This window comes from Neurospora tetrasperma (assembly GCF_000213175.1).
Source record: "Neurospora tetrasperma FGSC 2508 unplaced genomic scaffold NEUTE1scaffold_81, whole genome shotgun sequence".
Taxonomy (NCBI): Eukaryota; Fungi; Ascomycota; class Sordariomycetes; order Sordariales; family Sordariaceae; genus Neurospora; species Neurospora tetrasperma.
In genome coordinates, this window is record NW_009799179.1 from 1,877,874 (window position 1) to 1,902,815 (window position 24,942).

The 24,942-nt window shown below is 51.3% G+C and overlaps 7 protein-coding genes across 7 annotated transcripts; 5 read left to right on the forward strand and 2 right to left on the reverse strand.

The window, feature by feature from the left end:
• Positions 1-1,039: 1,039 nt before the first annotated feature.
• On the forward strand, positions 1,040-1,738 carry NEUTE1DRAFT_141740 (uncharacterized protein; the record flags this gene model as incomplete). The annotated part of the gene is made up of 1 exon (XM_009857163.1): positions 1,040-1,738. One exon carries the CDS (start codon positions 1,040-1,042, stop codon positions 1,736-1,738), a length of 699 nt encoding a protein of 232 aa, XP_009855465.1.
• Positions 1,739-2,462: 724 nt separating this feature from the next.
• NEUTE1DRAFT_70900 (uncharacterized protein) lies at positions 2,463-4,545 on the reverse strand (the record flags this gene model as incomplete). Its single annotated transcript, XM_009857164.1, has 3 exons — positions 2,463-3,901; positions 3,990-4,109; positions 4,228-4,545. 3 exons carry the CDS (start codon positions 4,370-4,372, stop codon positions 2,682-2,684), a joined length of 1,485 nt encoding a protein of 494 aa, XP_009855466.1.
• Positions 4,546-6,123: 1,578 nt separating this feature from the next.
• On the forward strand, positions 6,124-6,749 carry NEUTE1DRAFT_53111 (uncharacterized protein; the record flags this gene model as incomplete). Its single annotated transcript, XM_009857165.1, has 3 exons — positions 6,124-6,352; positions 6,456-6,527; positions 6,616-6,749. The coding sequence occupies 3 exons, from the start codon at positions 6,124-6,126 to the stop codon at positions 6,747-6,749; spliced, it is 435 nt and encodes a 144-aa protein (XP_009855467.1).
• Positions 6,732-10,463, reverse strand: NEUTE1DRAFT_125468 (PAB-dependent poly(A)-specific ribonuclease subunit pan-3; the record flags this gene model as incomplete). The annotated part of the gene is made up of 8 exons (XM_009857166.1): positions 6,732-8,732; positions 8,793-8,945; positions 8,993-9,335; positions 9,389-9,486; positions 9,552-9,688; positions 9,867-9,981; positions 10,067-10,208; positions 10,266-10,463. 7 exons carry the CDS (start codon positions 10,134-10,136, stop codon positions 7,678-7,680), a joined length of 1,971 nt encoding a protein of 656 aa, XP_009855468.1.
• Positions 10,464-11,756: 1,293 nt separating this feature from the next.
• On the forward strand, positions 11,757-13,716 carry NEUTE1DRAFT_70908 (uncharacterized protein; the record flags this gene model as incomplete). Its single annotated transcript, XM_009857167.1, has 2 exons — positions 11,757-11,973; positions 12,046-13,716. The coding sequence occupies 2 exons, from the start codon at positions 11,836-11,838 to the stop codon at positions 13,450-13,452; spliced, it is 1,545 nt and encodes a 514-aa protein (XP_009855469.1).
• A 971-nt stretch (positions 13,717-14,687) lies between these two features.
• NEUTE1DRAFT_70910 (uncharacterized protein) lies at positions 14,688-17,038 on the forward strand (the record flags this gene model as incomplete). Its single annotated transcript, XM_009857168.1, has 6 exons — positions 14,688-14,751; positions 14,893-14,981; positions 15,073-15,105; positions 15,260-15,634; positions 15,776-16,858; positions 16,988-17,038. Coding segments are annotated over 6 exons (1,695 nt in total), but the record flags the coding sequence as incomplete, so codon positions are not given.
• A 3,275-nt stretch (positions 17,039-20,313) lies between these two features.
• Positions 20,314-22,037, forward strand: NEUTE1DRAFT_118556 (uncharacterized protein; the record flags this gene model as incomplete). The annotated part of the gene is made up of 2 exons (XM_009857169.1): positions 20,314-20,622; positions 20,685-22,037. Coding segments are annotated over 2 exons (1,461 nt in total), but the record flags the coding sequence as incomplete, so codon positions are not given.
• Positions 22,038-24,942: the final 2,905 nt, after the last annotated feature.

Here is a 24,942-nt window from a genome sequence, read left to right on the forward strand (position 1 = left end):
TCACGCCCCATCTCGCCCTCTGATGCCTCTCTCGATGGGAATCAGAGGGAAAGGTACCTAGACAAACACGAAGTAGAGAAGTGCTTCGCACTGTTAACTACGATAAGGTTTCGACAAGTACGACAGAGTGTTTCCAAAATGGGAAAAGAAAATCAATAAGGAAAAGACGAAAGGATTCCGTGGGTCATCAGTTCATCGGCTTGGCTGGTTGCGAGTTCGGGCTGCCGAACCCATGGACTCCTGATGCCGGGCGATGATACCAAGATTCGCACTCAATAGACCACGAAAGAGAAATATACGCTGATAGCATTTCTACCGTAGTGTTCTGATTCCAATCATAATTCTGACAGGATCTCGCGTCGCTCGCAAGGTTTAGTTGGGGATATGTCATGAACTCCAATGCCAGAATTCGGCCCTACGACGCTATCATCCCACTCACCATCACAATCGGTGTGTGTATGACGCTACACTCAGAATTCATAATCTAAAAGCAAAGTGTGGTAAACGTTCATCACTCACCAGATAGGCAAAGGACGAGGTGAAAAATCCATTTCAGAAACCTTGGCGGACAATTGCCGATTTCACCATCTTCTAACTTCCGGTGCGCAATATACGAGCCTTTGGAATCGTGCTTACACTACACACGTGTGTTTGCACATGTGAAGTGCCAGCCAGGCACTGGAAGATTCATCGATATTGCCGCTTTCCTTGAATGACTTGGAAATGTAGTGAAGTCTCGAGATAAGAGGTCAAAGTCCAGAACGGTCGGACCACCCGAAGAGACACTGGTCACTGATGGGCGGACAACCACAAGAAATCCTACAGCACCAATGGAAATTCGCAACTAACTTGCAAAACAACTGCAATGATAACCTCAAGTCAACATCAAGCCAATAAAAACGACCATATGCATGGTTTTCCGCCATTCAGATACACGACTCCCTGACATACAGATAGAGGGGCACCAGCTGCCAGCAGACCAGCCACCTACCTACCGCACCGCTACATCCTGCATTACCTGAAACCTTCCCACTCCAAGATGTCTTCTCCAAGCTCCGACGAAACTTTGAGTGCAAACACATTCAACTCTCTCGTCGATACCACCACTGCCGGGACCATGACGAGCATATCACTGACTTCGCTCGAATCGAACTCGACCATCACTCCTCCATTCCAACACTCTGAGGATGTAGTTGGAAAGGGGAAGCAACAATCATACCAACATTTTGATCATCATTCTCCTCCTCCTCCTCATCGCCATCATGATCATGATCATGATCATCATGTTCACCTCTCTCCGTCCTGTTCCATTTCCCGATCCCCTCCTCATCAGTCTTCCCTCGACCAACGACCCCAAAAAGAAGAAGATCAACAAAAGGTCCAGGACCAAAGTATAGAACCGGGACAAGACCCAGAACAACAAGAACAATCCCAACTCCAGCAACAACAGCTCCACAAACAACACCAGCGTCCAACATCACCACCACCACCACCATCATCATCATCATCATCATCAGCAGCAGCATCAGCAGCAGCAGCACAAGCTCATCCCAACCCCAGCAACAATGGCAAAACCGCGCTAAACGAGTTCATCACCCGCTCCCGCTCTTCGACGCTTTACACGCCCTCGGACAATGAGCGGGACGAGCAAATCCGCATCGCCATTCTGACGCGGTGTCTGAACATGGAGGATCGGTTTCAGGTCCAAGCTGCTCGGTATTGGGGTCGTTTACAGTGAACGCCAAGGGGGTTGGCTACTGAACGAGAGGGGAAAGAGGGGGGTATGGGAGGGAATGAAAAGAGATGGAAAAGCGAAGGCAGACGAAGAGGGGAAAGGGGAAGGGGACGGAAAAGGGAAAGGGGAAGGGAAGGGGAAGGGGAAAGGGATAGAAAGGGAAGAGTGAGAGAGAAGGATGTGAACTGAAGGTGAATCTACCAGAACTGCGTGTTTCAGGAGGGAGGTTAGGAGGGTGTGAATGTTATATTTATGGCGTACCTAGGTATTTTGGAATTTTTGTTCAACTTGCGGACAAAGTTATTTGGATAACAACTCCAGGGAAACATTTGGACTCTTGGCTTGAGGCCTACGACGGAACGGAGAGAAGGGACACTAAGTCTTTGGCTACCTGTCTAGCAGCCAAAGGACTTGGAAGGGGATGAATATACGGGGAAAATAATCGGATCAACTTTATGTAGGTTAGGTGTACTGGACGGGGAACGTAACAAGCAAAGACCGAAATTTTGGGCTTCTGTCAGCAGTTCAGGGAAAAATGAAAGGCAGCAATAATAATACGAAAAGAAAGGAAGAGAAAAGAAACTAGCAAATCAGAGAGGTACTCAAGAGAGAGAGAAGTAACCTAGCGTGGACAGTCTCGCAATATGAGTGTTATATGTTGTTGCCGCCATCGAGTAAGATCACAAGATGCACACATGTCTCTGTATAGCTTGTCCCTCTTGTATGATATCCTACTGTCATTCCTCGCGAATACGTTTGTGAACTACAAGAGGCGCTCTCGTTGGTACCCCGATCTAAGCTTGCTAGTGCGCTAGCGACTTCTGCAAACCCTGCTGCTGCTGCTGCTGCTGCTGCCCATTTACTCGAGCTTGTCAGTCCGTCGCTTCCAGGCGTTGCTTAGTGACGTGCTCGCGGTCCTTTGACCTTTCCCTCCTACAGAAAGACCTTAACCGGGACGCCGTCCGATTTCTTCCCTATTATCCTCTGCCGCTCCTACTCTCCCATCCGTATCCTCATCATGTGTTTGCTCACCATCCCTAATGTTCAAACGATGACTAGTACCAAGCCCATTCGAATTTTCCGCTCTCGTGGAAGTGCATTTTGACATTTCTTGGTCAGCTACCGCCTTCGCTGCTATTCCAGGCCTGCCCTCTCGGGACGTATTTGTCCCGAGCAATGCAAAAATCTCATTATGCGTCGTTGCTTTCCAGTCACATCGCTCGCGGTTGTCGGCACACCCTTGACAACTGCTGCCCATATGTTTGACGCAGGGTATCTGTAGCCTCCGGCAGCGGTCGCAAGGGGGGCTTGTCGATGCTGCACGCTCAAAGTTCTCTACAGCTCGTGTGCCGGATCGGCTGGTAGCGGTATGGCGTTCCAAAGCACCGGATCCCCAGGAAAATCGATGTGCTGGATCTTGCCGCACCGAGTTCTCCATATGGATCGAGCCAGTAAGTTGCTGCAGGGGAGCCGATGTTCCAGATGATGTCGGCATTGGTGGTGACCGGACAATAACAGCCTGCCGTAAATGCAGCTGCGAATGATTAGAGGATGCAAAAGCGGGACTTGAGCCAGATTTTCCTATATTAGAAGTCTCGTCGTGCTGGGCAGCTCGAGATAGAAACTGCCGCAGTAAATAAGCCCGGAGATCAGGATCGGGCTTCAGCTCGCTGTGGCGTTTCGGGTAATGATTCAGTTCTGAAGAATGCTGGAACGTATAGCGAGCCGCAATGGCGGCCTTGCGGCCGCTCAAGTGATAGTTCAGTTGCCGTGCTTTGGCAGCTATCTCGTCAGCCTTCTGAATGATCCTGTGAACTCGGTCCTCAACTATATCTAGCGTGACCAACTCGATTCCGTCATCCTCTTCCAACGGTTTGGGCGGAACTAGGCTAAAACGGTCCAAAGCACCGGACCTGATAAGCCGCCAGTCATCCTCGGTGATCTCGACATCGACGTTTTTCATAGAGAAGCGACAGACCCGGCCACGACTGGTTGTTGTGGTGAGATTGAACTCGCCAGGATTAGCAGCTGCAAAATCGAGGATGTCCAGCCAGCTAGGCTTGTATGGCTGATCCATTCCGGAAGAAGTCTTGGCATAAACAGTAATTTCACCTTCAAAAAGACTCTCCATAGCTCGTAGTAAACGAGGTGCGGTGAGCTTGGCCCCTAAGTTTGCAGCCAGGCTTTCATGTCGACTGAGAACTCCTTGGATAATTTTAGCTCTGGAGACTGTACTACAGAGTACTCTTCATACCTTCATAGTCGTTGATAAGGGATATGACCTTGTTGAAAGCGCAGTTATCCCCACGAAGAAGTTCGAGGCTTGATGTCTTGATTCCGGAAGCGGAAAGATAGTTGATAGGTGTAGTGTTACCTAGTGATAATCAGTAAGACAATGGGGACATGATTTAGAGTGCAAGAGCCCAAGTCATGGCGCAACTCCGTCAAGTATTGGCTCGGTGGAAATCTGTCCTCTTCACGTTATAACATACCTGACTGTGGCGGCCGTGGTTGGGGTATGCGGTCAGGGCGGGTGAGGCCGGGGATGCCATTGTCGTCTAGGTCTCTCTTGCGCTTAGAGGGGCCGGGTCCAGGGGAACCATCCCCCGATTTCCCGTTGTGTACGCCTGCCGGCATCTTGCGGCGTCACAACAGAACCAAGCAAAGGAGAAACTGCTCCGAGTGGACACCGTGGGTTTAAAGTCACTCCCTGATATTATATATCTTGGCCAGGTTCTGTCTCTATTCGAGAACTGTTTGTATCGACTTTACAGATGTTAGCCTGGCCGTGGCAGGGTAGACTCGAGGAGACTGTCCCGCATCACCAGGGCGAGCCTGCGGTGAACTGCTGTAGTATAGTGGTGCCGGTTCAAGCCGGTGATGGAAGCCCAATATAGGTAGGCGCGTACAGAACCATGCGCGATTCGACCTGTATTGGGAACCCAAACTTGCCGTAACCGTTTCGCAGTGGGATAGCTGGAGGTCTGATCGTCGAGAGCAAATTGTGAGGTCAATGAGGATACGCTTCCCTTGTTCGAAGTTTGATAACAGCCGGGGCAACGAGTCAGGGAAACTTCTAGCCAGTGGATAGAGGGGTCAAGCCGTTAAGTAGTGTAGGCATCCGACAATGGAATATGTAGGTAGTAACACCGATTCTCGAGCGGCCGGAAACTAAGGCCCGTTTTGTTCCTTGGGCAAGCTTGGAGTTTGGTAGGACCTACTTGTGAGCTCCCAATCGCATCTCGTCACATGGAACCCAACTCGATCGGATACTCTTGGCCCGGTGAGCGTGCGTCTTGGTTCGATGGCTCTCGGATGTTGCCGAGAGAAATTGAGGTCTTGTCAAGCACCTGAATTTCAAAGACGGCGCTTCTTGATTCTTGGCACACATGCCTGACAGTCTTGGACACAAGTTCCTTCGCCGCTGCATTGAGAGCCAAGATCGTAGGACGCAACGCCGGCTGCTGCAACGCACCACGTTTTCGCTACTAGTTTGGCAGTTGTTCCCGTTGCTCAGAACCAAAGACAGAACTTGAACGATGGCCAGGCGAAGTATTCCCTCTTCAGCCGTCCGACCATGTTAAGAGGTCGTAGCAGGTGACTAACATGTTGGGATATTGACAAGCTCCTCACAAGAGATGAAAACCCAACGGCACTGCAAAGTTGACGGACATGGCGGGAAGCCGAAGAGAAAGAAATAAAGATACCAGGGCGATCATGGAACAAAAGTGTAGTGTATGGTAGTGGATGAGCTGGCGGGCCGTGTCTGTGAGCCGTCCAACGCATCAAATTTGGTACTCATGACACGCATTGCTTTACAGCGCTGGACTTCACGAAGAAAAGTCCGAGGAACGAAGGCAGAGTTAAGAAAGTTGTAGGTTTCGATCAAGCCGGTTGTGGTTGGACTGGAAGAGAAGGGAAGGGAAGTTGAGAAGCTAAAAAAGAAAGCTTGGGCCACTCAATCTATGTAATGTAGGAGTGTAGCGATTCACGGCTCCTGTCGTCAGCCAGTCTGGGGAATGCTACCTGGACCTCAAGGATCCACACTACCCGCACTTACAGCCGGATGGCAGCCCCACAGCGGGGTGCTTGGCAAAGCACAGCTGTGGAAGAAACTCAGCTAGGCGTCACTCCCGCCAGCGGATGCAGACGCCAAAAACGCGACTGACCCAGACGGGACGACTGACCAACCCCACGACATCCATCGCAACCCATAGCGCCAGCCAGCCTGACGACAACAATCGCAGCGCCGAACGACATTACCAACACCACAAATCAGCACTCGGCAGTCGCCAATCGGTTCGGTTTCGACGACTTCCTCTCTTCTTCCATACCCACCAGCGCAATACACGGCGCATACCCAATTAACTTTACAAAGAAACACAACAATGGCCGATAGAGGGAATAGGGGAGGCCGTGGTGGCGGCGGCTACCGGGGCGGTCGCGGAGGTAACCGTGGAGGAGCAGGTGGTTCCGGCTCCGGCGCCGGTGGAGGCCAGGGAGGCGGTGGTGCTCAGGGCGGTGATCGCGGCGAGCGCCCTAAGAAGGAAAACATTCTCGACCTCAAGAAGTATATGGACCAGCGCATTACTGTCAAGTTCAACGGTGGACGTGAAGGTACGTCATGACATGGCTTTTCCCCGAGTCCCCTCAACGAGCTCCCTCAAAGCTCCCTGTACAAAGCTGACACAAACACCTTCCCTTGTCTTCGACACAACAGTTACCGGTACGCTCAAGGGATATGATGCGCTTATGAACTTGGTTTTGGATGATGTGCAGGAAGCTGTGAGAGGTAAGTTGTTGCCTCCCTTGCCTTTCTCTGCCCAGTGCACCTCGTTCTCTTTGGCCCCAGTTGGTCCTAACCCACGCACCTATAACAGACGAAGAAGGCAACGAAACCACGCGTCCTCTAGGACTTGTTGTTGCGCGCGGTACGCTCCTCGTTGTGATCAGCCCCGTCGACGGAAGCGAGGTGATTGCGAACCCCTTCGCTCAGCAGGAGGAGGAAGCTTGAGCAGAAGGGAATGCTCTTCTGGACAAAGTAAAACTGCATCATTTTCGAAACATCATACCAACTTCGGGAATCTGAACGCCATCCCGTCATGCTCGCAAACCGAGCGATACTGCAAATTGACGAGACGACAATTTTGACGAAGGAAAACGGGGCAGGACAGTGAGAAGGAACGCCAGGACAGAAACCTGGTAGGTTGAGAGAAGTCTTAACAATGTGTCATGATATCCGCCCCACTCAAGGATAGGACGGTGCAACAAGGGAAACATTGCTGAGTTGGGTGAGCAAACACCCAGTGTCGAGCATGAAGGAACACAAGTCGGCCCCAGATACCAACGATACCCACCAGAGGGACTGTAAGAACAAGGGTTGGCTACATCGAGAGGAAAAGCACATGCAGCTGGCTGCCCTGAGTTATGGTAAACGTCCAGCCAACGCCGTTATTGACGAGTGGGGGAATCTAACTGGAAATCAAGCCAGAAGGCAACACATGCCTGTTCAAGAACGTCCCTTGGCTCCATGAACTCTCCAGCAGCGGCAAATTTTCTCATTCAGCATCTCCTAGTGGAACGAGGACGCTTGGGAAGATAACGAATAGTTCGGCTCACCGCATACTTAGGCCAGTTGTTTTCAGCCCACATCCTGCTCTGGGACGGAATTGGGCACGTGTTCTGAGTCTGTTTTCTAGTTCACTATCTAATATGATCTGCTCATCGCTGTTAACCACTTTCCACCGCTTAGTCACATTTCTTCTTCTCAATCCCTCCTCTTCGCTTTCCTGGTAGGTCAAGCTCGCTTTGGTCGGGCTGCTACGTCCATTATTGTCGTTCAGCCTTCATTTGAGCTGCGATCCAGATCCTGGCCGTGGCCGTGGCCGTCGCCGAACAGGTGGAGCCATTGGCAGAAAGCGCGAGTTGAAAGACTCTATAATTTACATGGTTGCCCCCGTCGCGCTCGGTTTACTTTCCTTTCCAAGCTCGCCATACGCACGATCCAGCATCTGTCGTATACTCCTGTAGCTGACGACGAAAACCGTGGCATTGTCGCGACTGGTGAGCAAGATCTGTTCTTCGGAGCTGGCGTCAAGCTTACTCAAGCAATTGAGGTAGTGATTCGTGTCGAGCCGGGCCTTTCCATCGGCATCCACTTGGTGGAAGACATAATCCCTGAATAGTTTTAGGAGGAGGCGCTCTCCAGTTTCCGACCAGTTGTGCACCCCACAAGAATCGCCCCGCTCGTTAACAACGGACAGTTTGAACATGAGACGGGCAATCCTGCCATTCTCCAATTCCCTCATAAGATGAAACTCTTTCTCATCGGACTCCTGCATGACAAAATTGGCAAAATTGGCGAGGTGTGTTGTGATTCCGCCAAGTAGGGTCTCAACCGTCTTGGTTTCCCCTGGAGCAGAAGGCTTAATGAGCCATTCCAATACTCCCCTCAACTGTGTCGAATAGCGCGGCACAATGGTAGCCAGAGCAGCGTCAATGTTGTTGAAATTGAGCGTCGGGGTGTTCGTGGCCAGAGCCAGAATAATTCTGCCAAACTTGACAAAATCCTCTTGTTGCAGCTCCTCAATTGTTTTGCGATTGGGGCTGTCATGATGTAGTACATCGAGGATTGAGCACGCCGCAAGCCGAATGCGGTTGTTTTCCCAGATGATCTTGCTCAACTCCAGACAGCGGGCGGCCAGCTTGGCATTGTGGATGGCCAACAGCGCGTTTGCTATTTGGCACACATAGCTCCATAAAACGTTTTCGGGAATCTTGTTCGTATTCCGTAGTCTGTTGTGGCTGTTGTTTGGTGGAAAATGATGGTCGTAGAGTGTTTCGGAAAGAGGGTGAAAGTCATACACGAAGATCAGAGAACTGTCGCCAAAAAATTCGGTGGTAAATGCTTCGTGTACGGTGACAATGTTTGCGTTGATAATCTTTTTCCATTCCTTAGTGACGTTGAGGATGGCCTTTTCGTTGGTCAACCGGTAACCTGCCAGAGCCGAGTTAGTGAACTTTTATTCTCAAAGCCAGAAACTGGGCATGTCATTACCTTCGATACGTCTCAAGGCGAAGTGTCTCCCATTCTTGTTGTTCTGTGCTTTGTACATCCAACTAGGATAGCCAAAGCAAGTGGAGTTCCTCGTAGCCTTTGTATCGAGAGGGAAGAGCGAGTGCCAGCGATCAAGATTAGGAAGCCCGGAATCTGCTGCGGTTAGCGACCGATCTCCACTGAAGAAGTTATGGACTCACTTGGTAGTAATTGCTGCATATGGAACAGTTTCTTCTGCAAGTTTTCTCGCCTATCCTTTGGGATGAAGAAGTCATACGTGGTTCGCTGATAAGGTTGAAGGCTTGGACGATACAGCTCCGATGGTGGTTGGTAGAGATGGTAGTTGGGTGGATGGACCAGCCCATTGCCAAAACCCGCGGGCTGATATAATCCTGCCCCAGCACCGGCCAGATTGTTTGGGTCGTTTGCGTATGGGTTGTATTGGCCTGCCGGCGGCATAGTTTGACCCAGTGAACTTATCGAAAAAGGGTCGCTGTAAAGACCACCGTCCTGAGTGACGTGTTGTGCCCCATTCTGCGATATCTGCCGACGACTGTGAGCAAAGGCCATCTGCCAGCCTTCCACATATGACTTACCGTGTTGCCAACATCGTAGTTTTGCGGGGTAAATTCCCTAATAGCCGCTGGGTTGAATATGGTCGAATCATTCGCTTGCTGTAGAGTCGGCGTGGATGCTATGGTTGAGTTAAACATTGCCTGAACATCCATATAGGCCTCAGAACCGCCCTGGGACACTTACTGCCAACTCCCCTTGGGGTGAATGGGGCAGCACTCGCAGCTTGGGAGGAAAAGGTGGACTTCTTTCCAGCTGATTGCTGCTGGTTAGCTGGCGTAAAGGATGGGGATTCGACATTGAAGACTCTTCGATTAGAGTTGCTATCACCAAAGTCAGAAACAGACAAGGCACACCGACACAACGGAAAATAAAATGAAATAAAAAACACCAGACAAGCATATTCTCGCCATGACGTTGCAATCCCATTCCAAAAACCCAGGAGCATAACTCCCCGCTGACACAGCACGCGGACGTAAACGGAGTTAGGATAAAACTTACAGGTCGGTCTGTGAGCCGGATGCCTTGTTCTGGTCATGGTTGAAGGTGCACCCAGAGTCCTCCCATCGACAATGTCCGTAGATCACAACATTGCGGCAGAGTGTTTCCTTGGTGTCTTCGGCAGTAAACCAGTTAGCGGGACACGCCGGACGGGCTGCGATAGAACGAAGATCGAGATCCGGGCTACGTTGAGGACATACCGCGGTTCTTTGCACGCGGCGACCCGACTTGCCTTCGGAGATCGCCCGAATTATATCGCGTTGCGGCCATGGTGTAGACGGGTGAATTATTGTATTGGACTAGCAAATGGGATGAACGAGCCCGAGGCCGATTTTACAACGCCTGCAGCAGAGCAGCTTAGCAAAAGCACATCTAGCGAGCACGGAGAGGTGGATATACTTCTTCACCCTCACGGATCTCTCCCATATTTCGGACAAGCCGACACCCATAGGGAACGGCGAAGGCGCCGGCGCAGAGTTGCGTGGCAGCAAGCGGTAGCAGCGGAAAGCTCGAGATTCCGGGTTATACGTCGACGATACGCTGACGAGGTTGGCGATGGACAGGAGGGACGTATATGATCGGATCGGATGGCACGCGATGGACCGGTTGGAGATCCAATGCGCCACTCGCGGAGGGACAAAGGGGACTGCTGGTTGGCAGATGTCGTATGCAATCCTGGGGCTGCTTTGAGGGTGAGGGAGGTCCGGTTGGCTGCGCTGACTTGACGAATCGAGTCCAAGGGGGGTCAGATTCGGATGGTTTTGCGAGCACAATTCGCTACAGCACGTTGCGGAGCAAAAACGGCGATGCGTGACCGTGACGACGGGAACCTTAGCGGTAGCTACTGCCCACGAGTGCCCACTCACTTTCTCCAGTGTCAGCGACGGACGGGAAAGAAAGCTGAGGAACTGCGACGCGGCGGCGGGCTGGGCTGCGGACAGGGCACAGCTGCGTGCCGGGCGGGAGTCCAGGGCAGACACCACACAGGAAGGGAACTCGCACCCGGTCGCATCGACGAGTGTGCCATCGCTCCCACCCCACCACTCCCACCATCTTGGCGACCCTGTTTCCACTTCCACCAAGTTGTAGCAGTACCGTAGAGTCTCGCGAAACTCGCAAACTACCTTCCCTCATTGAGCGCCGGGCATATGGCAGAAATCTGGCTGAAGTATGCCTCGTAAGCATACATATGCCAGCGCAAGTGCCCGCCCAGTTAGTGAAAACTTAAGGACATTGCCCTTCACGCTAACTTGCATACATTTTACTGCACAGCGACCGGCCTGATTCTGCCAGCTGCCTGCACAGATCTGCCATAGGCCCGGCGCTCAATGAGGGAAGGTAGTTTGCGAGTTTCGCGAGACTCTACGGTAGGTGCCCGGTTGCCCGCCCTCAGTTCCACCCGGCTCCCCCATTCCCGACGGGACCTGGGACCTCTGGGAGAAGGTTCCACCGCGGACAGCTGCCGATATGCGACTATCAGATTTGTGCATCGCTGCCCAGGGACCTGCGTTAGGCACATAACCGAGGCCGCTGACCTCATCTAAGTGACGTGGTATCTTCACGCTTCAGCTTCAACGCGCAGACATTGACATATGTATGTACTTGTAGGTCGCTACAGCCCGGTACTGTACACCATCAAGGTTCACCATTCGACCTCTTCCTCCTTGGTCTACATTCCGCTTCTTCTTCCCTTCTCTTTCTTTCTTTCTCTCTCTTCTCTATTCCTCCATCGTGGTTCACTCAATCTCCAGTCGCGATCACGAGCAGAGCTATATGTGACAAGTCGCTTTTTCGACAACCAAGCATCGCGAGCATACCGAGGCCAGCTGGTTTGAAATCTGCCCCGTTTGATGCGCGGTCGAGGAGCCAACCCTTCTCCAAGCGACCCATCTCGTCCACGATTCAGCAAGTGACGGTTTGATATTCTACTCATACTCTAGCTATTCACGCGACCGCCGAACTGCAAACAATGTCAGGCGACAGTGCGGTGGACATCGGCCAGCTGTCCCCGGAACAACAGCAGGCCTTGCAGCAATATACAGATGTTACCGGGCAGGAGATCACGGATGCTATTCCGTTACTTGAACGGTCGCAGTGGAATGTTCAGGTAATTGTCGGCTAGAGGCCCCCCGGCTTTTCGATGCCTGCATGCACGTGCTGGGACTGACGTCTGGCGCAGATAGCAATAGCCAAGTTCTTCGACGGCGAAGGGCCCGACCTGGTTGCCGAAGCCCAAGCAGCACAGAACCAAGTTCCTAGGGTTGCCGGTAGGCATGAGACATTACACGAAACCGTCTGGTCGGATATCGCGCACCAGCATGGGCTACACCGCGCGAATCGAACACCGCCCGCCCCGCGTGTGGTGCCCCCGAGGCCCGTTACATACCAAACCCCATCACTGATTTCATTCCTCTTGTCGCCTTTCCGGATGGTTTTACGAGTCTTTGCCAGTCTGTTTCGCCCTTTACTCTACATACTGTCCTTTATTCCGCAGTCTCTGCGGCCCCATGCTTTAACAGCATCATTCCGAAAATCTCGGCGGAGCTTGCTTCCCAAAGAGACGGCTGGGCGATTTAAACGAGAATTTGAGGAGTATTATGGCACGCATGATCTGATCTTCTTTGACGGCGGACATGCCCAAGCTTTGGACACCGCAAAGAAAGATCTCAAGTTCTTGTTGACGATACTGATTTCACCAGAACACGATGACACCGACTCATTCATCAAAGATACGCTTCTCGACCCCGAGGTCGTGGCCTTCATCAACGATCCCGCCAACAACATCATAATCTGGGGAGGAAATGTACTGGACTCTGAAGCTTATCAAGTTTCCATGGAGTACATGTGCACCAAGTTTCCGTTTTCATGCTTGGTGTGCCTCACGCCGAAAGAGGGAAGCACGCGGATGGGAATCGTGAGGCGTATTGCAGGGCCTGTTTCTCCGTCCGTCTTCATTGCTGGGATCCGGGGAGCGACTGAAAAGTACGCGCCTGATCTTGACAGTGTTCGCGCCGAGCGCGCGGCACAGGATATGGCCCGTAACTTGCGATCTGAGCAGGATTCGGCTTATGAACGGTCGCTTGCTATTGATAGAGAACGAGCACGACAACGGCGAGAGGCAGCGGCAGCTGCTGCCGAGGCGGAGAGGCGCGCACGAGAAGAGGCTGAGGCAGCGGAGCGAAAGGAAAAGCTACGCCAGCAGTGGAGAAGATGGCGTGCTACGACTATTGCCGCTGAGCCTGATGTCTCGGTAAAGGATGCGGTCCGTCTGGCGCTTAATATGTCGCAGTCGTCCGGAAGGGGGAGAGTCACGCGGAAGTTTGCCCCTGACGCGTCACTGGAGGATGTCTATGCATTTGTCGAATGCTATGATTTGCTTTACCCTGAGAACGAAGAGGAGAAGGGAGATGTGGAAGAGAGCACAGATAAGCCTGAAAATTATGAGCACAAGTACGCGTTCCGGATTGCGTCCGTGATGCCAAGGGAGGTTTTTGAACCTACCGCGTCAGTTACTATCGCTCAAAAAATGGGCAGGGGAGGCAACTTGATCGTGGAGGATCTTGTTGATGAGGAAGAGGAGGAATGACGGCCGCTTGGTTGGGACTCAGAGCTTGCGGCATCGTTGTTGGCGAGGCATTGTAAAACAGAGTGATTAATGGTAGCCTGACGCCTCATCGTTGTGTAGTATAAAGGGCTTGGACATTCGGTTACAGTGTGGAGGCTTTTATATGTGAAATCCACTGCCTGACTTCCCATGGCTGAAGGACAGTGTACTCTTATATGATGTGGTCCAAGGCTGGATAGTATTTTAAAGCCGGGATTATTATACCACAACGTATTCGAGGCAGGCGAGTGTGCTGAGCCTTGTTGTTTTCTGGTTGATCACGCCTTGTTACGCACTTTGAGGTCAGGTCCAAACGGGCAGTCTTGAATCACAAGTAGCCAAGATCAAAGGACCCTCCCTGTCTCCATCAGAAAGGTGGGCAGCCGCTTGTACTAATACCTCTTGGATGGGCGATTAAAGAGGCTGTTATAGGTACTGAGTAGCTCGCCCATCATTCTGGATTGACCACAGACTGCGCAGCTCACTGAAACGACATTCTTCATTGATACAACTGCATATATAGCGCATAATACCCGAATGGCTTTGGGGACGATGAAGGCTACCAGAGCGTGGTTCAATAGGCACGGCAGGCAGCATCGATGGCTGGTTTCAAACGCCGACATACCTATCATCCACTTCTGCATGGATCCGAAAACACGTAGCGTAGGTAATGACAGGAGCGGGCTGATATTGAATTCCTCTACGGTCTACTAACAGCCCAAGATGTCCCAAGCTACCTATCACTGGATCCTCGACCCCTCCTACATGCATGTAGTGCCGCGCGTTGTCTTTGTAAACTCCGATCTCGTTTCGTGGACCCTTGTTACCGCGTGGAGGCACTGCACTGTTCCTTACCTAGAGGTACCTTCCCCTCAACTCCCGCTCTCTGTTAGTCTTCAATAATCCTCTGCCTTCTCTTACTCACCTGCCTCGCGGGGAACCCAGCAGTTGCATCATCTGCTTCGATAGTTCACCACGAAATTCATTCAGTTGCGCGCCCGTCAGAGCTCTCATTCTCCCGTACACATATTTCTCGACGAATTGATGAATTTCGCGACCAAGCAGGCAACAACACAACTCTTCGCCTGCACGCCCGCCACGTTACGTACCCAGACATCAGGCAGACATTACCGCGGTTTAAGACAATCCTCAACGTCCACGCCCTCCCTCTACACTCGAGACGCCGCCCGAGCTTGGGCGCGATTATGACAAGCAAGATGAAGAACTTCAGCATGAATAAGATGCTAAGCAGCATCAAGAAAAAGCCGACATTCTCAAATGGTAAGCGCTGGTCAGAAAGCTGTCTCCGCGACCAAGCCACCGTTTATGGGATCGGTTTGCGATTATCGGTGCGGTAGCAAACGCAACTTGACCTTTCCGCTTATCTTATGTTCTGAAGCTGATCTCCCTTTGCTTGTATAGCAGGAAGTGGAAGTGGGAATGGAAACGGCGACGACGCGACATCCGATCCGACTGGTGATGGTCCCGAGGCAACGGCAACCCGTTGTGTGGTAGGCTGCTCCCTCACCCCCTTCCCCCTTTTGAAACACGCCTGTCTCCCAGAAAGCCCAAGCCGCTGACATGGGCCGTTTACACTGATAGAAACAATTCTGTATGTCTGATAGTGGCAACTCGGTATGTTTGTTCTAGTCGCACCGTCAGTCGCAAATCCAACTGCATGTCCGGCTGGGAAGAGAGGATCAGGGGCTTTGAGAGCAACATATCCGATCTACCCCCGGTCCAGGCTCCTACGCGCACATGTCAAGGGTCAACTTCTGATTTGAAGCAGGGTGACGAAGTCGCTTTCCTACCATCGATCGTCGAGGCGGCCGAGTCGTCGCCGGCCGCCGCCGCAGAATGCGCCCGCCTGATTCGAAAATACTTACATCGTGACTACTGGACTAAACCCTCATTGCAATACAACGCCATCATGCTCATACGAATCCTTGCCGATAATCCGGCTGCGACCTTCACGCGAAACATGGATAAGAAGTTTGCCGATACCACCAAAGAGCTGCTCAGGTCAGGGAAGGACGGCAATGTTCGACAGTTGCTCATGGAGACATTGGATGCCTTCGAAAACACAAAGGGCTACGATGAGAACCTGCAATTCCTTATCGAGATGTGGAGAAGGGAGAAGGAAAAGGCATACAGGGTCTACGGCGTAAGTTGTCCTCCATCCACGGACATCCAGTAGCAGGCTCAGTGATACCACGACGCGGCTACTAACTCAACCACACCGTCTAAGCACCACATTTCACCACCCCCACCCCAACAGTACAGTCCCTACCTATCACACCATCAGTCGCTCCCGAACCAGCAGGAATATTTCCAACGCGCCCAGCACACCTCCCGGCTTCCAGACCCCGTCGAACTCGCCAACCGCCTTGAAGAAGCTCGCACCTCCGCCAAACTTCTCGAGCAAGTAGTCGCCTGCACGCCACCCCATGAAATCCTTTCCAACGACCTGATCAAAGAGTTCGCGGACCGGTGCACGAGTGCCTCGCGCAGTATCCAGGAGTACATGTCCGCCACGGACCCCGCCCCCGACAACGACACGATGGAGAGCCTGATCGACACCAATGAGCAGCTGCAGCAGTCGCTGAACCATCACCAGCGCGCGGTACTGAACGCCAAGAAGCAGCTAGGCTTGGGCTCCCCCGGCTCCGAGAGCATGAGCAGGCCAGGCTCGGTGGCGCCGGTAGTGAACGAGCAAAGCCGGCCACCTCCGGCGGCGGCGGGCACGAGTAATTCTAGAAATGAAGGCGTCCAGGACTGGTTGGCAAGTAGTAGCGCGGCTGCAGGTGGAAGTGGGAGTGGAAGCGGCAGCGGAAGTGGTCGGGGCGCCGGCGTTGGCGCCAGCAGCAGCAGTAGGGGGAAAGGCAAGGCCGCAGCTACCTCGTCTGACGATAACTGGGGCTTGAGCGACTCCAAGTACGAACCCATCTCTTCCAGGTCTATAGCTGGTGGATCTTCCTCCGCCGCCGCTGCGGGGCCTTCGAGGTCTCACACGGGAACGCCGTATCGTGACGAAGAGGACCCTTTCAGGGATCCGATCCAGCCTGATTCTTCAGCGTCTTCGATGCGGCGAGTACAACCGTCAACGTTGAACACGACGAATGTGGGAAATAATGATGAAAGATTGTCGTTCGAGCCATATCACCCTGGATTTGGCGGTAGTGGTCACAACAATAGCACGAGCGACGGGAAAAGCATTAATGACAACTACAGTTACAACTCATCGTCGGCATACGATTACATGGGGGTTGGAGGAGGTTCGGGTACAGGCGCTGGCGCCGGGAAAGCGAGCAACTCGATACCAGAGCCTGTCACGCCAGTTAGCGACGATGGGTTGTACGGTAGCGGGGATGTGCATCGCTCGACCGGGGTCCAAAGATGAGATTCAACGGTACCTGGGCCGGCGAATGAATAGATGACGATAGCTACTTTTTCCTTTTACCCGTCGTCATTGATAGGCTGGGATCTTGGGGGGAAAGCTACGACGATTTGGGAACAGGACGCGGCTCCGGGAGAAGAGCACCAGAACGACGAACGAGGTGATGAGCTGCGTTAAAGTTTTCATTGTTCAAATACGTTCAATCAACCAGTCTTCACGAGGATTCGTATTTACTACGCTCTTCGTCTCTCGCTACATTTACAGCCTCGCATTGTCAACTCATGTCTTACTCCATTCTGCCGATCTGGTTTCAACTACTGCCAAGGAATGCCTGACTATCGGGACCCGAGTGTAAGTTTCAGATCTCGGCATAGATCCTCCCGGGTCTTGAACCCTGAAACTTGGGAAGAGTTGAGTTGTGTGTCAAGTGTTTGCTGGGTCCACGACAGCATGACGCTTGAAGCTGCTCCTCTGCTGCGGGCCAGCAGGAATCAGAATAGCAAGAGCGCTGGGATTTGCCAACGAGTTGTTAGCAACCCAATATTGTTGTTCTTGCATGAGCGCATCGTGTTTGTCCGTTGGGCTGTCGATATAGTTGCCGAATGGCCGAGCGAGGACGGGACCCCCTTTCTCGGCGCATTTGTGGTACGTAGGGAGGAAAAGTCGATGTTCGGATTTGGTCTGTATTTTTTCATGTGGTCACTTGTGGGCGAGGATATGGCAGAAACTACGCTTGTTTGCTTTCCTTGTCTCTTTCAATCTCCCATTTTCGTTTTTCTCCAGTTTTCTTCTCCAATCCCATCCTCTACCCTCTGGCTTTTTCTCTTGTATTTTTGCAGGCAGACGGAGGCAGCAACACGTCACATCAAGTGGTCTCGCTGAAACACTCATCCCTTTTCATCACACGTACCTGGTCTAATGAGTACATGAGTCGGTCGATCAAGATATCCGGTGATGCCACAGCACCCCTAGTTTGCTTGTCAGCGCTCTGACTTTTGAGGTTTTACCTTTATACCCTGTCCTAGCAAGGAGCTGTTTGCCTCTTACGGGTACGAATGTATATTCATTTCAAATTCAGCTGCGTCTAAGGAGCGGCATGCGAGTTACCACCCAAGGATTGGGCATGTGCAATGCGATCATCCGCTGTCCAATCCTCATCCCCACGGCGTGTCTTTTTCCATATCAAGCGCATCCCAGTTCGGCACATCTCCCCTGTCGACATGTTTCGAAGCCCCCCCAACTTTATTTCTCGTGAATGGCTTGATGCTTCTACGAGCGCCACTGCATTTGTCCTTGGTGACTTGACGTCTTCCTCAAGTCTTGCCCTTCCATCTGTTGTATCGTCTAATCACCGTAGTAATATCATTTGGGAGGCCCGCAGAAGCTGAGCCATTTGACGGAACGGTAGAATCCCCGGGGACCAACAATTTGGGCGCAGACGAAGCAAGGAGATCCTGAAACACTTCACACCACTGCGAAGCACAGAAAACGGCCTTATTCTTGTCCAGTAAGCGTGGTCAGGTACCGCGTCCACATGCTTCAATCACGAGCTCTCTGAACAAGCGCGGAGAGGACCACGAAAGTGATGTGAAACTGTGATGAAGTCCTGAAGAGCTTTCATCGACCACGTATTCAGCCTGGTGTGGGGGGCTAGGTGAGGATGCTGCACTCTACGTAAGTGTGCCGAGTGTGTCTACCTACCTGAGTTTTATCAAATCGATCTATCCTAGCTTCGATCACCATGCACCAGAGAGTTCTTCGAAGATCGGACGAACCACAAGCGCCTCCGCCATAGCAATAGCGTCGTACTAGGTCAAATTGAGCGATAACCGAAGGATCCTGGCTTTGCAGTAGTCGAAGGGGTCATCTCGATAAGAGTCCCGTTGCAGGTACATGTCTCATGGACCAAACACTTTGGTTCTTGTCCGTATATTCTTTATATCGCTCCGCGAGAATTCGATGTGTTGCGATACCTGTCAACAAGGAAGATTTGAGCAACTTGATAGGTCATGCCTGTCAAACAGCCGCCCGAACCCATCCGCTAGGCGACACGTATGGAAAGTGACGATGCCCGCAACGCTACGTTGCCGGACGCCGAGCAAAGAGGTAAGTCTGGAAGATCGCATCCGAGACATGATGGAATGCTTTGACATGCAGATTGCGAGATTTTGTGCCTAGCTTCTTTCGACAGATGTGCTCTTGGATCTTCGGGGTCGCTCGCATATCACCAATGTACCTTTCGCATGGTCCGTATATGGAAAACCGCGATACAACCATGGGAAGGGGATCGGGAATAGTCAAGAGCTAGACCAGCTTCACTCCCAAGTCGTAGAGGGACGGCCGAAGCCGGGGAACAGAGGGTGTGAAATGGGGTCTCGTCCAATATAGGCGCATCTAAAATACGCCGTATCGTCAGAAACTGACAGACCAGTGGGCATTGCGGAGACTCGTGAAGGTTGAGATAACATCCGGTCAGGGTAGAACCGACAGTTTGGGTCTAGGCTTCGATGTATCGCGCCCGCAGGTAACAGGTCACCAACGTGAAGCGTATGTGAGGAGTGGAACATACATGGTAGTGTACACTCCTGTAGGTCTTCCTCTTCTCTTTGGCTCAGTGGAGGAAGAAAGGATAGCGAGCATCAGCCGTGCATGGCGTAGGGTGGGTCGTGGACCCGGGGTTGTCGAATGACCAGACTCATGGATCTTTGTCAAGTCAGGCATTGAAGTTGTACAAAATGTGACGATATGATGGAAAGAAAGCAGAGGGGCGAAGAAAGCCAATGTGACGGCCGACGAGAGGCATGTTGTCTCATCCGAGGTGCAGTGACGTGTTGTCAGTCTAGAGGACTAGGTTCCAGTTGTCGGAAGTCACCTCATCCTGTCAAACTTGAACACACTGGGTTTCAATCCTGTCACGGTAGAGGTACAGTGTACTTGCTTCCCCTGGTCTCCCGTCCTTCCCAATTGCATCTAGCCGTTGTCCTCGTCCCTAACAGGCAAGCACCAACCCTAGACCCGGACCGGCCACTTCCTTTTTTGTCAGTATCACTCAGTGTACGGTAACCACAGTTCGGGACTCGCCGATCACAACGTTTTGGTGTTCCATCTCTACATTTCACGTTACCCCAAACCAGGGGCAGCTCCGATGTCGACCACTCGCTTGACACTCTTGTCTCTCATAGCCATTCCATTTCCACAAACATTGTGATGTACACCTAGCTTCTTCATCACCACGGCAGCACTAGACCTACATTTCAGTTTGAGTTACCCAAATCTGCCTAATCTGGACTTGGTACCCAATTTTCTGATGAATCCCATCTCCATACGTGGCTTGGGCTAACTACAGGGTTCACAGAAAAGCGTTTGCATTGTAGATTGACGTGTGCTGGGTGTCGGGTCTCTTCATTGTTCAACTTGCTTTCTTCTTCTCTTGTCGGAAACTGGCAGGATAGCCCAACGGTTGAGATGTATAATGTCGGGCCATCCCCATCATACATTCGGTCTCTAATAAGGATGGAGTCAGCCAGAGCCTCCCTTGTAAACCCCTTTGTATCTCTCTCTGGGAAGACGACCTTTGCTTCCTAATAGCGATTCACGTCCGAGGATCAGCTGTCTTTTTCATCGCTTCTGTTGGTACGCTTTTCTAGATGGAGGAACCGTGCAGTACTCTCGCCTTACCTGGCCTCCCTTGTTACAATACCTCTCTGAGGCTCGATAATCTCTGCACTGATGTGTTGTTACTTGTCTTTCAAAAAGTAAGTTTACTCTCAAGCCTATGATGACTTGGCATGGGGCTTATCTAATCCTGTCGTTACAGCTTCATCCCGCAGGCCTATCAACACTTGCGTGCGTCTGTCGAAGGTTCAACGATATTGTGACGCCAATGATTTATCGTACAGTCCCATTGGACCTCCTCGTTGACGAACAACATCCGGAAGAAATATTGTCCCGTCGCCAGGAAAAGGCCTTCACATATACTCGACAACTTTTCATCGGAGGTGACATCAAGCAGGACGACATCAAGCGTTTCCTGGCCAACACAAAAGAGCTTCAGTCAGTAAAGTACACCTATTCGCCTGGTCGTAGCGTGGAACCTATATGCCCCTGGAAACAAGTCTACGACATGGAAGTCCACCTGAGGGAGGGCAATGCAAGGCTCTACATTGACAACTTCACACTGACGAATCCAATCGATGAAGCTTGGAACCTTGGAGGTTTTCCACCGAAAACTGACTTCGGCAAGTCTTTGGTCTCTCTCAAGATGGGCTCTACACAGGTGCTCCATTCTGAATCGGCTTTGGACATTTTGAAGAAGCTTCTTTTGAGAACCCCGATACTGGAAACATTCCACTACATGGGTAGTCGAGCTCCGCGAGTTCCAGGACGACAGTTTATCTTCGAAGAAAATCAGCGCTTGCCGCCATTCAAGGACCTCATGTTGAAAAATTATGACTGGAAGCATGACGCGGAGGACGTCAAACTGCACTGGGACTTTTCTCGAATTAGGTCTCTCGCACTTCTCATGATACCTGTCTACAAGTTCCTCGAATCGGTTCCCTTTTCCGATCTTGCTCAACTACAACACCTTCATGTCGAGGATTACAGCGAGGCCATCGAACATGAGAATTCGAGGCGTGCAACCGAGAAGTTATACGCCCTCATCAAGGAAGACATTAGGGCATTGCAGACCTTGAACCTCACTTGCTTCATTGAACTCTTTCACATCGACGCACTTCTGGTTCATGCCCAGTCTTTAACCAGCTTGGTCTTTCGGAATCATCATATCTCCAACAATTTACGCCAACATCGCCCTGTCTTGAATGCCGAACAACTTACTATTCTTTCAAAGTCTCAGAGTTCGCTAGAATCACTTGAGATAGACATCGACCATAGGGCCTTTCCGGAGACATGTCTCTTGGCCCTCTGTCAGTTTCCCCGTCTGCACAGTCTCGTCCTACATACACAGACAGTTATCCAGCCCGATTCTAGTCACCGTCCTGGCCAAGACCCGGATCTCACGAGGGCCTATGACTGTTTCACGATACTTGTTAGGCAACGGCCGGGACCAACCAAATGGCAACGCGTTGTGATCAATGTGGGTGGTTGGCGAGAAAGGGTTGTGAATCATCGGGCTGGCAGAAAACCTAGGATAGGTCATAGCAAAACCTACACCTACTACGGAGCATGTACTTCTCAGCGATATTTTGTCTTGGAAGAGTCAGCATCCGGCCAGGAGGACCTGATTTACGAAGAATTGCCACCCAAGGATGAGGGTTTGAGGCACTTCCATGGTAACCTTAGGACTGGGAAAAGTTTTGTGCCCCAAACTCAAGTTGAAGAGGACAAGCGATAAGTACACATAGGTACACAATCCTCATTCCTTCCGAAAGAAAACAAGCCACGAGATTCCCAATGCCCTTTCCCTTTCCCCGAGATCTCCTTTGTTGCTTCCCTCCAAAACCGAGCAAGAGTTGTGCGCGTACATAAAATTATTATGAAGTTCTGAACACACAATGATACCTTCTAATGTCACTGATAGTTTTCTTTCTTCACATACAGCTCTGGAATCGAGACAGCGAGGCAACCAGGTTATGTGCATGTAGCTCGGCTGGGGTTGTCTGTTGTACGGCGTGGATCGACTCCCTTTTTTCGCTTCTTTGTGGCTGTGCTGAACCAAATTCCATTCTACTTGGAATGTTCTCAAAGACTCCTTTACCACTGTATGTCCTCGACGTTTGTCGCATAACAAAGCTGAAGTGCGTAAGACAGGTGTTCAAGGGACTACAAATCTACGAAAACTTCAGAATCTCATGTTCATATATGGTTGCGATTGACAGTAGGACGAATATAGTCCGGCTGTCTGTGTATATTTTGTTAGTGCCTTTATGTCAAAGAGTACCATCGTTGGACGTCGGTATGTGACTGTGTGATGTGACACCATTGCTACAAACAAGGTGTCTGCACCAGGGCCAAAGATTGTGAAATCCGTGTGAACGGTACGTGCTGTCTTCCTCTTTACAGGGTCCTCCGCAATAACCGTCGGAATCTTTCAAGTCTCTTGGACATATTCAGTGTGGTAATCTAGAACCCTGCCTTTGTAGTTGACTGTTTAACAGCACGCTGGTAAGTGTGAGCTGTAAAGGACGCCAGACCGTAGCTATAGAGAGGGGAACGGAATCTTTGCGAAGACGGAAAGGGCCCGCCATTTTTATGGCCACCAGACCACCAGATCAGCGCACCCGTAAATGTTCCCTAGTTCCCTAAGTTTCCCTACCCGTAAGAGATTCCCCCAATCCCCCCCGTCCCGAGTTCCACTGAGTCCACAAAGACCCCTACCCAGCACGTACGATCTTCACATGCCGATGTGACCAAGCGCGCAGGGGGTCCTCAGATATTAGTCCTGCGCCGGCGCGTGACGTGCCCTTGCCCTACGGACTTCCGGTCTAGACAAGGGGAGGTGTGGGAATAGCTCCACCGACCACCGTCCACCGAACGGGCCATCGAGTAGAGAAGTGGATGTGCGCGACAACATGACCGGTGAATCGAAATCAAACGTTTTCTTTTGAGTTTATTCACATGTTGGGGTGGTTGTAGGGGTTGTCTTGGGCATGCAAGGGACAGGTATCTGGTGATGTTCGGTATCTTGGGAAGTCAAGTGTCGGTACATATAGTCTATGGTCTTGTCAGCGGGCTTCCGTTTCCCAAGAGAAAGATTTGAAGATGTATGATGCAATAGTCAAGTTAAACTAAGGATTCTTGCTCGTATATGGGAAGCCGAAACTGTCTGGAGGCGTCTTGAGTGCCTGGGTACATAGTCACTGGTTACTTGTATTCGTGGGTTGGGGTTGGAAGAACATCACTTCGAAGTTCCTAAAGTAGCAGGATTTACCATACGTAGTGACTGTGACAAGTAGAGAGATGCGTTATTGCGAGCCATCAGAGCATTTTTGAACCGTCTCCGACATAGTCTTACTTGCCCTGTCAATTTTCAGCTCTCTTTATGGTTGGGCAGAGTGGCGGGCGTCTCTCGATCATTCCAAAACAACTTTGTCAGTCAGTGTAGATTGTAGATCAAGTCCAAGTGAAATAGCGGCGCTCTTATTCGTATGATGGCGCGATACGTGTCTCTTGAGGTGGAAGAAGTCAAGTGTAGTTTTGTCGTTGAAAATCAAACGTTATCCGTCTCGGTAGTATTGTCAGAAACCTGTTACATGTATACAGTCTTAATCATTAATAACACTGTACTTCCAGTAATTTTCCTTACGTCCCGCGTACCGTGACGTTTCCTGTGGTGGTTCTGTGAGTATCAGATGTGGAGACTGGAAAGTTCTTTGCCATGCAACGGGTACATCCGCCCTTCCGCCCCGAGAACGGGGAGCCCAGCGTTACGTACTCTATGTTTTATCCTGGATTCACGCTAACTGAACGCTTGGTGTAACCACCCCCGCGCCTACTTCTGATAGGCTGACGAGGGCTGTAAAGAAATTTGAATGGTTAAAAAGACAAGCCGAGCGGCCCCGCCCAAGTTCTTCGCTTGCTCTCTTACGGAGCCGATCGAGCACAATCCGGATTGCGATGGCATGGAACGTCCCCTCTTTCTGGGACGATCGCACACCCCAAGTCCACTGCAGTCACTTCGATCTGGCCCACCGATTACGGAGATTGTTAGCTTTCCGTACACGCCAGACACATGTATTTTACAGAATGCATCGATTCCATTACATGTTCGTAACATTTTCAACAATTACAATACCTCACTGGCTACAAGTTGCTTATGACCAAACAAGCGACAAAGATGGGTGATACCAGTCACAGTTCTTTCTCATCTTACGACTCCGAATGTTTGTCGGTTCTCAGAAAGAAGAGTGGATTCTTTTCCACAGTTTAGCCATAGCAGGTAACGGTCGCCGACGCATCCGGCACATTCTCGCAGCCACTGGGTTCCAAAGGGCTAATATGCACTCCCTTCCATTGCTTCCCTTGGCGCTCAAGTACCAACCTCAAGGCACAATGGGCAAATGACCGAATTGTACATTATGAGCGCATAAAGAGAACAAGGCTTCTTTGTTCCACTT